Below are 15,581 nucleotides of genomic sequence, written 5' to 3' on the forward strand. Positions count from 1 at the left end.
CACGCTCAGGAAGAGAACGGTGCACGGGAGCCAGCAGCAGGCCCAAGATGAAAAGCAGACCAAGTCAACACAGCTGAGGGGCTGTACACACAACGGTGCATCTTTCTTCAATTCTGGTGTAAAATAAAAAAACATACAACATAAAATTTACCACCTTAACCATTTTTGAGTGCACAGTTGAACATGCACACTCTTTGCAGCCAATCTCATTTTCCCCAAAAAACTACACCCATTAAACAACTCCCCACCTCTCCCTGTGCTCAGTCACAGCAACCACCACTCAACCTTCTCTCCCTGTGATCCTGACTTCACTCTCACATAACACTCAATCACACAGGACCTCTTTGTGACTGGCTTGTGTCACTTCGCACGTTTCGACACCCATTCATGTCACGCCATGTGTCAGAACTGCCTTCCTTCCCAAGGCTCAATACTATTCCACTGTGTGTAGAGATCGCATCTTGTCTACCAATTCACCCCACATGAACTCTGGGGTTGCTTTCACCTCTTAGCCATCATGCATAATGCTAGTGTTGAGCGTGCATGTGCAAATAAAGTGGTGAATGTTTTAAGTAGGTTTTCATAAATAGAAAATGTCTACTTTGAAAGAAAATAAATTTTGATCAGCCTAATTTTTCCTTTGCTTCCTCATGTACATTATCACCTCTTCTTGCCTAAGATGGAGAAGGCAAGAGCACTGGCTGATAAAGACCTTCCCGAGCTAGGGAGAAGCACACCCCTGTGGAAGCGTGGTTGTGTGTGCTCCATCAACACACCTCCACCTGCAGGAGGCAGCCCAGACCCACCCTCAGGGCAGACAGCTTTTCCCTTAACCAGTGATGTCCCACTTGCTCTGTTCTATACAAGAAAACTCCTCTAATCGTCTAAGAAGAAGATTTAATACACTGTGGCAAAAAGCTACTAGTGATTCATGGATTTGTTTAAATAAATTGTTACTGTATTGTGCTCCAAAGCATCCACATATACAAGGGCACTTCAAAAAAAAATCTGTAGGGGCTGTCCCTATGGCGTAGTAGGTAAAGTCTCCGCCTGTGGTGCTGGCATCCCATATGGGAGCCTCTTCTGATCCAGTTCTCTGCTTTTGGCCTGGGAAAGCAGGTAAGATGGACCAAGTGCTTAGGCCCCTGAACCCACATGAGAGACCTGGAAGAAGCTCCTGGCTCCTGGCTTCAGATGAGCTCAGCTCCAGCTGTTGCAGTCATTTGGGGAATGAACTAGCAGATGGAAGACCTTTCTGTCTCTCCCTCTGTCTGTATGTAACTCTGCCCCTCAAATAAATAAATAAATTTGGGTGTTGCATAGTGGGTAAAGCCACTGTCTACAGTGCCTGCATCCCATATAGGTGCCGGTTTGAGTCCTGGCTGCTCCACTTCCAACCCAGCTCTCTGCTTTGGCCTGGGAGAGCAATAGAAAATGGCCCAAGTCCTTGGGCCCCTGACCCCATGTGGGAAACCCAAAAGCTCCTGGCTTCAGATTGGTGAAGCTCTGGCCATTGCAGCCAATTAAGGAGTGAACCAGTGGATCGAAGATCTTCTCTCTCTCTCTGCCTCTTCTTCTGTGTACCTCTTTCAAATAAACAATAAATAAATCTTTAAAAAATAAATAAATTTTTAAAAGTCTGGAAAATGCAACTAAAACAGAAGTTTATTTTGGTGTGAAAAATGTTTAAAATCCATGCATATTTTTTCATAATATGCATTTTCCATGAACTTTTTAGAGTATATATGAGTACATGAAGTCTTCAAGTAACACTTCTGCAGTCTGCATTATGAAAAAACCACACATGGATTTCAAAATTTTTCACCAAAATAAACTTATGATTTCATTTCCACGAACTTTTTGAAGTACCTTAACATGTGCACATGCACACACACACACACACAGTCCACTGATATAAGGATCCACAGCCCTTACGTCACCTCAGAGATGACCTGCAGATGACCTGTTGCCATCACCACAGCCACCCGACCATGCAGGATCTGAGGGCCACAGGTGGGGAACGCCTTCCTAAACCATCCTTGCTCACCTGCTCAGGTATCTGAGAAGGCTTATGTGCTCACTCCCTAAGAGAAATGACAAGAGCTTCATCTACGCTTGCAGGAAAATATCTACATGAATTTCACTCACCTCTCTAATACCAGCCAGTAACCACAAAATCCCAAGATACATGACAAAATCTGGTTCTTTAATCCAGGGGCTTCCTGCCTGGTTGTCAACTGCATTCACATTCACCCCCTAGTATCAAGCCCTAGCACCTAGCACTGGTATTAAAACTAAACACAAGCTGGCCCATATCTCAGTAAGAGCCACAACTGACCTTGGCCACAGCTGGGAGGGACAAGTTCCAAGAGCGAGGCCGGTCCACTGCCTTCTTCCAAACATCACTTGGCCATAAACCTGGTGGTTTCTTGGGTCCCTGGGACAGTGAGGCTGAAGGGAAGAAGCCCATGGTGAAGTTCAACCCTGAGATCCTTCAGCACCTGAACCATGGTGCACTCCGAAGACCCTGTTCCAGCAAGCACAGCTGCTACATAGAATTCAAACACAGGTAAGAACATGTGGGAGTCATCAGACGTTTTTAAATTTTACAAGAATCATTTCCTTGAACTTGAGTTTTCCAACAGTAATATATTTAAGGACGTATTTTTCCTATCAATCAATCTGAACCATTAATTTAGAACTAATTCAATGATGGATTTTAGATTCGAAAATATCAGGTTTTCTGCGGTTCTGTCGCTCCTGCATTTGAGAACAGCTCGACTTTCTGTCCCCTCCCAGTCTTCCTCCTGCAGGTCAGGCCCAGGGAGGAAAGCCTGCATCCAGCAGGACTCTGTCTGAGGTCTGCTTTCCACTGCAAAGGCAGCTGGGAGCCAACGCCCAGGCAAGCGAGGCAGTGCCCTCCACTCAGGCTCGCTGCTCTGCCACAACCTTCCCGTGAGCTCCTTCCCCTCAGCCCTGCTCCAAGGCACGGGAACAGCTAAGAGGCCAGGAAGGAGGTCCCTGGCTGTGGCACAGCTGCCTGGTGCTCCTTCCAGACTGCCACACGGCCACATTCTCCAAGGGGAAACGATGTCTTCTGAGGTGCCTCAAGGGTTCAACACCTTCTGCGCCTATGAGACAAGCAACAAGCCAGCCTCCCCTATGGAGCTGGGCTACCACGTCATGACTGTACACCCCTGCCCCATAATGTTAGCCCAGAATATTCTCTGCCTCTCCTCACCTCTCCTCTCGGCCTTGAACATAACTAGTGAGTTTCCTCAGCTGCTGCTTTTCATGTGAGCTCTGCCACAATGTTTTGTTGAGTCCTGAGCAGCTCCCATGACCTGGGCTTCTCTGGCCAGCGAAAAGGGCACCACATCAGAGAGATGGACTCTGTCCAGCAGTGGCCATGAGGTCTCAGGGCCTCTTGCTTCACTAAGACCCAGTTTCCTTATTTTTAAGAGGAGATGGCAATGTCCACATCGAAGGATTAAATAAGAGCAAGTATTCACGAAAACTCTAGAAAGCCATGTCTGACTCAAACACTGCAGATTCTTCCTGATAAACATAACAAACCAGGGAAGCTTAACCCATACCCCCTGGGGGAGTGAGGACCTTCCCAGGCTACTCCAGTTGAAGAGTTTTCATTCCAATTTGGCTGGTGGCAGTCGTGAGGGGATTCTGGCTCCCCACCTGCCCTGTGGGGGTGACCACACACGATGATGAGCTTGCACCCACCAACTGGGATGAAACAGACTGCGCACTTTTCAGCCTGGGCGCTGACCCCGTGGTATCCTGCATACGGAAACACCCAGAGCCAACAGCACCCAGGAAAGGTGGGAGGTGCAGGTCCAGGGCTGCGTGTGTGACCTGTGTACTCTCACAGGGCTCCATGCTTGCAGAAGACCATGCTCTGCTGGTGCCACCATCAAATTCTCACGGATTTTTCAACAGGAAGCTTTGCCATTTAATTACACACTGGAGTGAAAAATCAAGAACACCATCCTGAGCTCCCTATTACACAACACGAAGCTCCTCTCACAACTCCCTGGCACTCTGATAAGGGTATCACTGTCGTCCAGTTACCTGGGCTTAGAATCATAGGCCCTCTCCCCCAGCACTCTCCCTCCTCCCCAGACTATTAAAGTACTCAACACTTTCCCTTCCTCTAGGTTCTTTTTTTTTTTTTTTTTGACAGGTAGAGTGGACAGTGAGAGAGAGAGAGACAGAGAGAAAGGTCTTCCTTTGCCGTTGGTTCACCCTCCAATGGCTGCCATGGCCGGCGCGCTGCGGCCGGCGCACCGCACTGATCCGAAGCCAGGAGCCAGGTGCTTCTCTTGGTCTCCCATGGGGTGCAGGGCCCAAGTACTCCGGCCATCCTCCACTGCACTCCCTGGCCACAGCAGAGAGCTGGCCTGGAAGAGGGGCATCCGGGACAGAATTCGGTGCCCCAACCGGGACTAGAACCCGGTGTGCCGGCGCCGCAAGGTGGAGGATTAGCCTAGTGAGCCGCGGCGCCGGCCCCCTTCTTCTAGGTTCTAACACCTATTCCAACGTACCTGATTGATTTAGCCATTCTCCCGCTGAAGGCCCCTTTGAATCAGCCAATGCAGCAGCTCTCCATGCCACTCACAAGCACCCACCCCTGGCCAGACTAGGAACAGCACCATTCTGCTCAGGACTCTTCCACATTTCAGGAAAGCCACAGGCCAGCAGCTTTAACTCCCACCCCAGGATTCTGATTCTAGAACAGAACAGCATCTCCCTCCCCGACCTTGATCATCATTCTAAAACAGCACCTCCCCCACCTTGACCTTCACTCTAGAATGGAACTGCACAGCACCTCCCCCCTTAAATCTCATTCTGGAACAGAATGGCACCTCCCTCCCCCCACCCCCAATCCTCATTCTAGAACAGGATGGCACCTCCCCTCCTGGATCCTCACTCTACAACAGTATGACACCTCCCCTCCTTCATCCTCATTCTAGAACAGTATGACACCTCCCCTCCTTGATCCTCATTCTAGAACAGTATGACACCTCCCCTCCTTGATCCTCATTCTAGAACAGTATGATAACAGGATGGCACCTCCCCTCCTTGATCCTCATTCTAGAACAGGACGGCACCTCCCTCCTTCATCCTCATTCTAGAACAGGACGGCACCTCCCTCCCCCCAACCTCATTCTACAACAGAACAGCACCTCCCTTCCCGCTTACATCCCAGCCTCATTACAATACAAGCTCCTCCCAGTTGGAATCCACCAGGATCATTTCACCTGTTCACCCCCCATAAACTCTGCACAACACGGAATTTCCTTAACTGAACTTCTCACAATATACATTTTCCACATAGCCCCAAGGTCACGTTCAGCCTTAGCATGATGAACTCAATGTTATCGCTGTGTTTTTTACAATGTTTTCAATTTTGCAGTACATCTGTCACCTTCTATTCTCCTTTTTCTTTTTTTGCTGACAATAAACACAAACAAAGGAATTAGGCACAAACAGACTTTTGAAATCTACCTCAAAGTAATATGAAATATCTTCACTAATCCAGCTTATGTGCTTTCCCTCCAACACTTGCTGAAATCTAGTTCTCATTTGAATATTTAACAAGCATCATCTTGGCACACCTCTCTCTCTTGATCTATGTAGAAATGGAAAAAAATAGACTTAGCCCATTCAGAATGTATTTGGTTCCGTACACCCATTTTATGCCTCTATTCGAAATCTTAATCCTATTGCAGCACATTAATTCTGATGTGTAGGAAATGCTGCTGGCAAAATCCATTGATTTGCTTCACCCATTTATATGAGTTTCCTTCAGTGAATCCCTTAATGTCTCAGCTTTTAAGTATGCATATACATGTATTCTAGTTCTACAGGTTAGGAAACTTTCAAACACTATAATAACTGTATGCTTTAGGCCTCTAACCACATAGAACCTTTAAAAACATGCTTTGTAAAATAAACCGAGATCTAATGATCCATAATCTCACCATCATGTGCTATCTATGTGTTTGTATCACAATGATATTATGATCAGATAAGATTTTTGCCAAGGAAATATATTTTTGTATCCATTCTGCCAGCTTGTTGCAAAGACTAGAAAATAGAAAAAAATGGAGTCTTGTGCCAAGTCATGATGAAGTTGTCACTTTGAAAGAGCAGGGCATATTGAATCTCAAGTGATACAGTTCTCCTTCTCCCACCTGAATTGGCTATTATTACCTGTAGCCACCTAGGGACATAATAAAACTCAATCTGATACAAGCCTTGTAACAACAGTTTTGCAAGAATTCCCTGCCCCAGTTTTTGTTTTTTTCATGTGTGTAACAACATCCTAATCACTGAAACTGTAGCATGCATGGTGACATGACCCTTCCAATGCTTCATGAGATAATGCAGAATGAAAACCAGCAACAATCACAAATTCCTAGTGCATTGTTCTGACCCACAATGATACTTGTATTTTTATCACTTGCATTTCAGATGCAAAAGAAAAACCACTTTATTCTTTGCTTACATGGCATCCTTATTAGAACAGCAACTATTTATCCCACATCTGTTCTCTCCATGTACTGTTGCTCTATGCAGACACAGCTGGAAATTCCCTATAAATCTATCTAGATTATCACTTTTGTTCCTGGTGCTGATATCAAAGTAACATGGCTATATGGGCAGAGACGAAAGCTCTCTCTTGTTCCCTGAGAATTTTCTAGGACACTTAAACCATGGGAATCCTGAGCACATTTAAGCTCACATGAGCTTTAAGAGAGGAGAATAGGAGGATAATTTCACTTCTTAAATCTTTTTCCATCTTAGCCATGTTCTGTACCTTCTTTGAAACCAACAGCAAATACAGGCATCAAAAGGCTGCATTTTCCTCAAAAACTGCAACCAGTTGGTATGTTTAACAAAATACTGCGTGCGTCTGAAATAAAACCCCAAAACAAAGCTGATTTGGCCTTTCCAGAAAGTGACTGTTGAATACATTGTCAGTGAGAACAGCACCAGAAGCATATCCCAAACCATGCAAACAGCAGTACATTCAGTGAGAAGCAGCTTCACACACATCTCTCATTAAAGATAATTGTCAGTTCCCTGTTGGTGTGATTCTCTGGGGTAGCCCCAAGAAAGGAAAACTGATAACATGAGCTTTGTCTACAAAAACAGCCCACAAGTCAGAAACTCTCCCAGTATTAAAGACCAAGAGAACCTGGGCTCAAAATTATCAAGGCACTAAAAGCTAAGACCATTATTCTGGCTGAAGGAAGTAAAAATTACTTTCCTCAATTCCTTGTTATTTCAGCATGGCAAAACCCAGCCATGGAAATCTAGAGCTCTGAAGACAGAAGGAAAAACTTTTTGTTCCATCCAAGGCTGTGCTCTTGCTTAATAATAGTTTTAATGTAAATCTTCAGCACCATGGACAGATCTAAGTCGCAATAATAGGGATAAATATATTATTGCTCCATAAGCATCAATAAATGATACAATTTAGGGGGTAGAATTAGAGGACTTCAGGTGTCATTGCCCACTGCATTTTCCATTTCAAAAGGGAGAGTTGAGGACTTCAGGGAATATCAAGTACATGAAAAATCAAGGACTTGGAAGTATGATGTGACTAGTAGAGCCCCCCATATGCCTTGAGTTTCCTTTCTCCAAGATAAATTTATTTATAATTGTGCACTGATGGATGCAAAACCACACCCATCTCCATAATGGCAAATATTGTGGTGCAGAAGGTTGTCACAATCAAGAATATAACACAGTTACTATTTGAGAGCAGGGGAAAGAAAACCTCAGGGTTTATATACTGTATTCAAGGATAGATAGATAAGATTAGTAAAGCCAAATCATCATAGTTTTCTCTTAACTTGAGCTTAGCCCGTCTGACAAGCAAAACCTGGGCTTGGATGGGTGTTGATGAGTACTTAGCATCAGACAGGAAGCCAGATCAAACACAACAACTGCCTCCACATCAACTCTGGCACCAGTAGGGCACATTCAAGGACAGCTGCAAACATCACTCCCACCCTCACCCCAAGGGAAAATACCTAGGAGAGTAGAAAACCCATTCAGTCCCTGAGCTGCTACTCCTTAATGTGGTTCAACGATGTTCACACAAAGGAGCATTTCAACTCCTTCACACCACCAGAGCCCGGGAAGTAAATACCACACCCCAGTAAGTCCACACAAGTGTTTCAGAACCTGCTGTGATGGGAGTTACTGTGTACAAAGAGACTTGCTAGCATAATGAGATAAGTCCCCTAGAAAAATTCAAAATGAGTTCTCCCAGCAAAGTTTCAGAGGGACTCACTATGATTATGACTCTCATTCAAAAGTGGATATGGATTGCTCTAAGGAAGGATTAATAAACATGAAAGTGACATGATTTGCATGATGAGAATGTTGTTCGCCCTTAATTTTGTTTTGGCAAAGCACAATGAAGGACATTCAACAACTAATCACAATTGCAGAATTACAGCGATAAATGACAGATTACAATCCCAAGCCAAGAATGCTGTCAAATCATATCCATGCAAAGGATGGTGTCTTTTGCCTTTATATATCAGCTTCTTGAAAAGCTGTCACACATAATTTGGAGTACTTGATGATAAAGCATAAATCTATCTGTTTCACTGTTTTTCTACCCAGAGAAAGTATTATATGGGGACAAGTCTCTTTTTACCAAATTAATCATCAAACCAGTCCACTAGTGCCTTAATGTCTAAGCTCCTTTTGAAACATGTTCAATTCTTTGATCAGTACATTGGGCAACAAACTGTAGAGAAATGAGGCAGACTTGGAAGCATTAACCTTACACAAGAGAAAGCACCTGTTTAATCACAGTAACATGGACTCACTGTCATCTCCCACAGCAATTTCCTCAAGGGATCTGGGAATAGTCATACAGACAACCTTAGTGTAAGGGTACAGAGAGGTATCTTCTCCAACTGAGATGGAACCAATGCCCAAAGAGAGGCAGGGACTTGTCCAGAGCCCACAGTAACTCAGGAAGGAGGCAGGATCCCTTCTCATGGATGGGCACGTCTCCAGGTCAGTAGTGCAGACACAAAGTTGCCTGAATCAAACTTAACAGAGTTGTTCTCAACATACAAAGCCTATCTCTTAGGAGAAAGGACCCAGTCTGGCCTAAAAGGTGTATGTAAGAGGAATAGCTGCTTCTTGGAGCCTAAAGATGACCCCTCAGAGAGAGTACACAGAACCACAACTCCAAGGTAGCCTGGAGTAAGAGCAACACCTACGACAGTGTGCACTGTGGTGTCCACAACAGGTTGGAATCTTCAAATGTAGATTTTTTAAAGGGGATTCTTCCTTCCCACTGGCCACTATCTTTCTTCATGGCTTAGAAGTAAGAGATGAATGTCGTTTCTTAGTCGTGTTAAATAAGACAGACTTGCCAGGGGTAGGCACCGTCCTCATCGGCAAAAGCCCTTAGCTGTCCATGGTCCTTACTCAGAGCTGCTCTCTGCTGTCTCCTACTTCTCAGGCTGTTCTGGCCTCTTCAGGGCTCTTAGATAATTTTCAGCAGGAAGGGAGATATGATTGTATAGCATCAGAAAACTAACATAACCAACAACAAAGACATCACAATGTCACAATTTATGGCTGCTTGACTGTACCTTAAATATTTATGAATATAATAATCTCTCCTCTCCTTTTGGTGAACCAAGAGGCAGCACGCGATGTGTGACTTCCCTCCAGTTCTCCAGCTATAGTAAATACTCAACAACCTCAGTAACTCCTGATCCCAGGTGGTAGCCTCCTATTCAATCACTCAACAGCGTTTTTGACCCTCCAGGTTAATTAAGATGTCGGATGTATTTATTCAACTAACAATGAGTATTATGGTCTGGCACAATGATCACCACTGGGGATGAGTATGGAAAGACAAAGTGTTTGTCTTCAAGGGAGAAATAATGAGTAATGGAGGTAAGAACCAAGAACCAATAGAGTAACAGTATACAGGGCCTACCAGACAGTCAATAATAGGTACCAGGGTAGACCCCAGGAACAACTAGTCATGTAAAAGCAATGAGGAATTTGTATAAATTCGATTTTGTTTTCAAGGTTATAAAAACAAAACCAAATATGCTACTTAAATACAGAATATTTAGACATCTTTTAAAGAAATTTATTGTTAACACACCACAAATGTGTTAAATCACACTTACAAATATGAGGATACTTCCCCCAAATTCATTGAGAAACAGAATTAAAATATTTGTTTCGGTGCAAAGTAATTTCGAAATCCATGTACCGTTTTTTCATAGTATACATATTCTATGTACATGTTAATGACCCCTCATACATCTGCTAGTGGGTATATTCACTTTGCCATCAAGAAACAACTCAATAAATCTAAAATAAATCTGTAATTTATTTTGTTCATGGTGTCTTCTCAAACTCATCCTACATAATGGTCTATAGTTTCTTGCATTAGCGTAACATCTAGGAGACAATAAATGAAAATTTGAAAACAATTCACTTGATGGGAAAATCACCAGTTCAGATAAGGCTTCACCATGAAGCAGAAGGAGCTTCACACGCAGCTGACTCTGAGCAGAAACCCACACATAAGCAGAGATACCTGCAGAGACCCCAATGAATTTTTCAGAGGAAGATCAAAGAGAAAATAGACATGGATTGGGTTGGAGCAGAATGATATGAAGTAGAAGCAGTGCTGGCATGGATTGGAATTTAGATAAAGTGCATCCATGGCAGATGACCTCGAGCAGAATACAGGGACAGTCCTGGGCCTGAGGAGACAAATGAAACAGACCAGTGGGGACCAGTGGGAGAGCGTGAGCAGTTCCCCAACTGCCAAACTCAACACCATTGTCAGAGACTACTTTAAAGCACACCAAGAATCAACAAGCTATTCACTAGTGATTACCAGAGGCAGGGAAAGGTGGATGAGGGGTGATAAAGGTAGGTTAGATAACAGGTACAAAAATAAAGTTAGATAGAAGAAGCAGGCTCTAGTGCTACACAGCACAGTGGGGAGACAACAGTTCAAAGTCAACTATTATCTATTTAATGAAAAACTAGAAGAGAGGTGCTAGAAGGCTCTAAACAGAGAAATGATAAGGAGATGAAAATGCTAATTACTGTGATTTGATCAGTACATGCTGCATAAATGCCTTGAAATATGAAACTGTACCCTATAAATGTATACAATTACTACATGTTAATCGAAGAATATATAAAACCCTTGCAGAATTTAAAAATAAAAGCATTTTTCTGAAAGTTATTTAAATTACATGCCCTGGGTTGATGATTTCTAGACAAGCCTGCTACACTCAGCCGCATCAGTGGGCAGCCCACATGGAAGGACCCCTGGAGTTCTGCCTCTTTGAGTGTAATAAGCCAGTGAGGACACGCTGGTGTCTAACTCAGTAATGCAGCCTGCCTTGCTTGAGTCCCTACTATGTGCTCAACACTGGAGATGCAAAGGTAGAAAAGCACTCGGCCCATATCCTTCAGTACAACAGGAACATGTTGGCTTTTCTGATGATCTGGGAGAAAAAAGACGAATTTGTTCCTCGAACAAGAACAGTCTCCTCCAGCTTCAAGCAAAGCGGGAGCTGCATGGGAAGGAGAAACCGAAGGACTTATATGAGAAAATCCACAGAAATGACTCGGTTACAGTTGGCAGTTACTGAAAACAGAGACGACAGTGGCGGGCAGTGCTCTGCCCAGAAATGCCTGCTGGTCCCCGTCAAGAAGGGTGCAGGTGTCTCCCAGAGAGACTTCGGTCCTTTGTGAGCTGCAGGATCCTCGTTCCAGCAACTCTTTGCTGCAGATTATTCTGAACACTCAGTGAGAGAAGAGTACAGGTCACGGAAGAGAGCACTGGCAAGGGACCCACATACACAAACCAGGTGTCACTCTCTTAGGAGATTCAGAACAGATGCCCTGGGCCAGCAAAATGCTTCTGGAAGTGCTACAAGCTTTGGTGATCATTTCCAAAAGAGGGCTCCATAATCCAGTTTCCTTAAGCAGCCTGGAACAATCTTGCAGGGGGGCGGGGGGGCAGTTGACTCTACATTCTAAATTCCCTGCAATGAATGAATGAAGGTATTTCCAAAAGCTAATGGAGAGTAGGATTACATGCTAAGATTAGGGGCAGGCACAGTGATGAAGCCACTGCTTGGGATGCTTGCATCCCATGTTAGAGTGGCTGGGTTCAGTTCCAGGCTCCACTCCCAGTTCCAGCTTCCTACTAACAAACACCCAGAGAGGCAGCAGATGATGGCTCAAGTAGTTGGGTGCCTGCCACCTACATGGAAGACTGAGATGGATTTCCAGGCTCCTGGCTGCAGCCTTGCCCAGTCAGTTACAAAACGAACCAGCACACTGAAGATCTCTGCCTGTCTCCTGCCTTTCAAATAAATAAAAATATTTTTTTTAAATCTTAACAGGAAGTCTATTTTACTCCCAAAAATTTGAAATCCATGCATACAAGGGGTCTTCAAAGAGTTCACAGAAAATGCGTATTATGATAAAACTATACAAGGATTTCAAAGCTTTTTGCACAAAAATAAACTTATCTTTAAATTCCATTTTTTCTATAAGCTTTTTGAAGTACTCCTGTATGTAACTACTGCTTTGGTAATAAGAAAAGCAATTTTAAAAATGGAAAGTATAAGACATGCCCTTAGGCAGTATTTTTCAGCCCAGGATGCCTTATCTTTACAAAATAATCCACTCATCTTGAAAAAAATCAGTGGATCTTGGTCCTCAGTCAAGTCTTCATGTGGATATCTACTAAGAACTCACAGGCTAAGGAATTCAGGAAACACTGTTATTCTTCAATTACCTCATTTTGTTCCATCTAACTTCCTCCTGGAAAAAGAGCTCCATTTCCTGTTTTGTAGCTTTTACTAATGCAAGTAGGAAAATACCACTCAGTGTGTATCACTGCATCACTTTTAGAAAACCCATGCACAAGGGAAACATGTAAGCATCAAATAGAAAACAGAGTAGCCCCCTAGCTCCTATCAAACACTGAACACACACATTCAAATGAGGACTTGAGAAAGCTGATTACCGGGATGGTTCACCACCGAGGATGGACCACCAACTCTGTGATGCTACTCTGAAGTGCTATCCACCAACAGAGAACACAGTAAGGAGGAAGGCAGGAAGGCATGTGGATTCCTCATAATATGGCCCCACCTTGCCATTTCTCAGTGAAGTTAAATGTTTGTTTTGTTTTGTTTTAATTTATTTGACAGAGTTAGTGAGAGAGACAGACAGAGAGAAAGGTCTTCCTTCCATTGGTTCACCCCCCAAATGGCTGCTATGGCTGCAGGTTCGCTGATCCGAAGCCAGGAGCCAGGTGCTTATTCCTGGTCTCCCATGCGGGTGCAAGGGCCCAGGCACTTGGGCCATCCTCCACTGCCTTCCCAGGCCACAGCAGAGAGCTGGACTAGAAGAGGAACAACCGGGACTAGAACCTGGTGCCCACATGGGATGCCCATGGGATGCCAGTGCCGCAGGGAGAGGATTAACCAAGTGAGCTACAGCGCCGGCCCATACACACACATTTTTTGTTTGTTTGTTTTTTTGTTTTGTTTTGTTTTGTTTTCCTTTTTTTTTTAATCTTTTATTTAATGAATATAAATTTCCAAAGTACGACTCATGTGTTACAATGGCTTCCCCCCCATACCGTCCCTCCCACCCACAACCCTCCCCTTTCCCACTCCCTCTCCCCTTCCATTCACATCAAGATTCATTTTCGATTATCTTAATATACAGAAGATCAGCTTAGTATACCTTAAGTAAGTATTTCAACAGTTTGCTCCCACACAGAAACATAAAGTGAAAAATAATAGATGATTATAAATGATGATGAAATCAGATCAGACCTATTGTCATGTTTAATCCCAGTGAGAGTCAAGTTGGGAATTGATAATTTCTTTCTTTCTTTTTTTTTTTTTTTTTTTTTTTACAGAAGATCAGTTTAGTGTACATTAAGTAAAGATTTCAGTCGTTTGCACCCCCATAGAAACACAAAGTGAAATATACTGTTTGAGTACTCGTTATAGCATTAAGCCTCAGTGTACAGCACGTTAAGGACAGAGATCCTACATGAGGAGTAAGTGCACAGTGACTCCTGTTGTTGACTTTACCAATTGACACTCCTGTTTATGGCATCAGTAATCTCCCTATGCACCAGTTATGAGTTTCCAAGGCTATGGAAGCCCCTTGAGTTCTCCGACTCTTATCTTGTTTAGACATGGTCATAGTCAAAGTGGAGGTTCTCTCCTCCCTTCAGAGAAAGGCACCTCCCTCTTTGAAGACCTGTTCTTTCCACTGGGATCTCACTCACAGAGATCTTTTTGCCAGAGTGTCTTGGCTTTCCATGCCTGAAATACTCTCATGGGCTTTTCAGCCAGATCCGAGTGCCTTTAGGGCTGATTCTGAGGCCAGAGTGCTGTTTAGGACATCCGCCATTCTATGAGTCTGCTGAGTATCTCACTTCCCATGTTGGATCACTCTCCCCTTTATTTATTCTATCGGTTGGTGTTAGCAGATACTAGACTTGTTTATGTGCTCCCTTTGACTCTTAGTCCTTTCATTATGATCAATTGTGAACTGAAATTGATCCCTTGGAGTAGTGAGATGGCATTGGCACATGCCACCTTGATGGGATTGAATTGGAATCCCCTGGTATGTTTCCAACTCTACCAATTGGGGCAAGTCAGCCCGAGCATGCCCTAAATTATACATCTCTTCCCTCTCTTATTCCCACTCTTATGTTTAACAGGGATCACATTTCAGTTAATTTTCAACACTTAAGAATAACTGTGTGATAATTACAGAATTAAACCAGTCATATTAAGTAGAACAGACAAAAAAAAAATACTATGAGGGATAATGTATTAAGTTGTCCATTAGCAGTCAGGGCTATGCTGATCAAGTCACCATTTCTCATAGTGTCCATTTCACTTCAGGAGGTTTCCTTTTTGGTGTTCAGTCAGTTGTCACCGATCAGGGAGAACATATGGTATTTGTCCCTTTGGGACTGGCTTACTTCACTCAGCATGATGTGTTCCAGATTCCTCCATTTTGTTGCAAATGACTGGATTTCGTTGTTTCTTACTGCGGTATAGTACTCTAAAGAATACATATCCCATAATTTCTTTATCCAGTCTACCGTTGATGGGCATTTAGGTTGGTTCCAGGTCTTGGCTATTGTGAATTGTGCTGCAATAAACATTAGGGTGCAGACCGCTTTTTTGTTTGCCAATTTAAACTCCTTTGGGTAAATTCCAAGGAGTGGGATGGCTGGGTCGAACGGTAGGGTTATATTCAGGTTTCTGAGGAATCTCCAGACTGATTTCCATAGTGGCTTGACCAGTTTGCATTCCCACCAACAGTGGGTTAGTGTCCCTTTTTCCCCACATCCTCGCCAGCATCTGTTGTTGGTAGATTTCTGCATGTGAGCCATTCTAACCGGGGTGAGGTGAAACCTCATTGTGGTTTTGATTTGCATTTCCCTGATTGCTAGTGACCTTGAACATTTTTTCATGTGCCTGTTGGCC

The 15,581-nt window shown here is 43.7% G+C and overlaps 1 protein-coding gene across 5 annotated transcripts in view; it reads right to left on the reverse strand.

Moving 5' to 3' along the window:
- Positions 1-15,581, reverse strand: part of SPOCK1 (SPARC (osteonectin), cwcv and kazal like domains proteoglycan 1) — a 487,158-nt gene that overhangs the window by 424,518 nt on the left and 47,059 nt on the right. Inside the window, exon 3 of one of the 5 annotated variants that reach the window (XM_089335898.1) lies at positions 11,334-11,615. The exons of the other annotated variants lie outside the window; for them this stretch is intronic. Coding sequence (XP_089192024.1) covers positions 11,511-11,615 — 105 coding nt within the window. The 3' untranslated portion in view covers positions 11,334-11,510. Of the gene's footprint in view, positions 1-11,333; positions 11,616-15,581 lie in introns of those variants that run through there. 5 annotated transcript variants of the gene reach the window in all.

Source organism: Oryctolagus cuniculus, chromosome 6 (assembly GCF_051225735.1).
Source record: "Oryctolagus cuniculus isolate XC-2025 breed Fujian yellow rabbit chromosome 6, ASM5122573v1, whole genome shotgun sequence".
In the NCBI taxonomy this organism is placed as follows: domain Eukaryota; kingdom Metazoa; phylum Chordata; class Mammalia; order Lagomorpha; family Leporidae; genus Oryctolagus; species Oryctolagus cuniculus.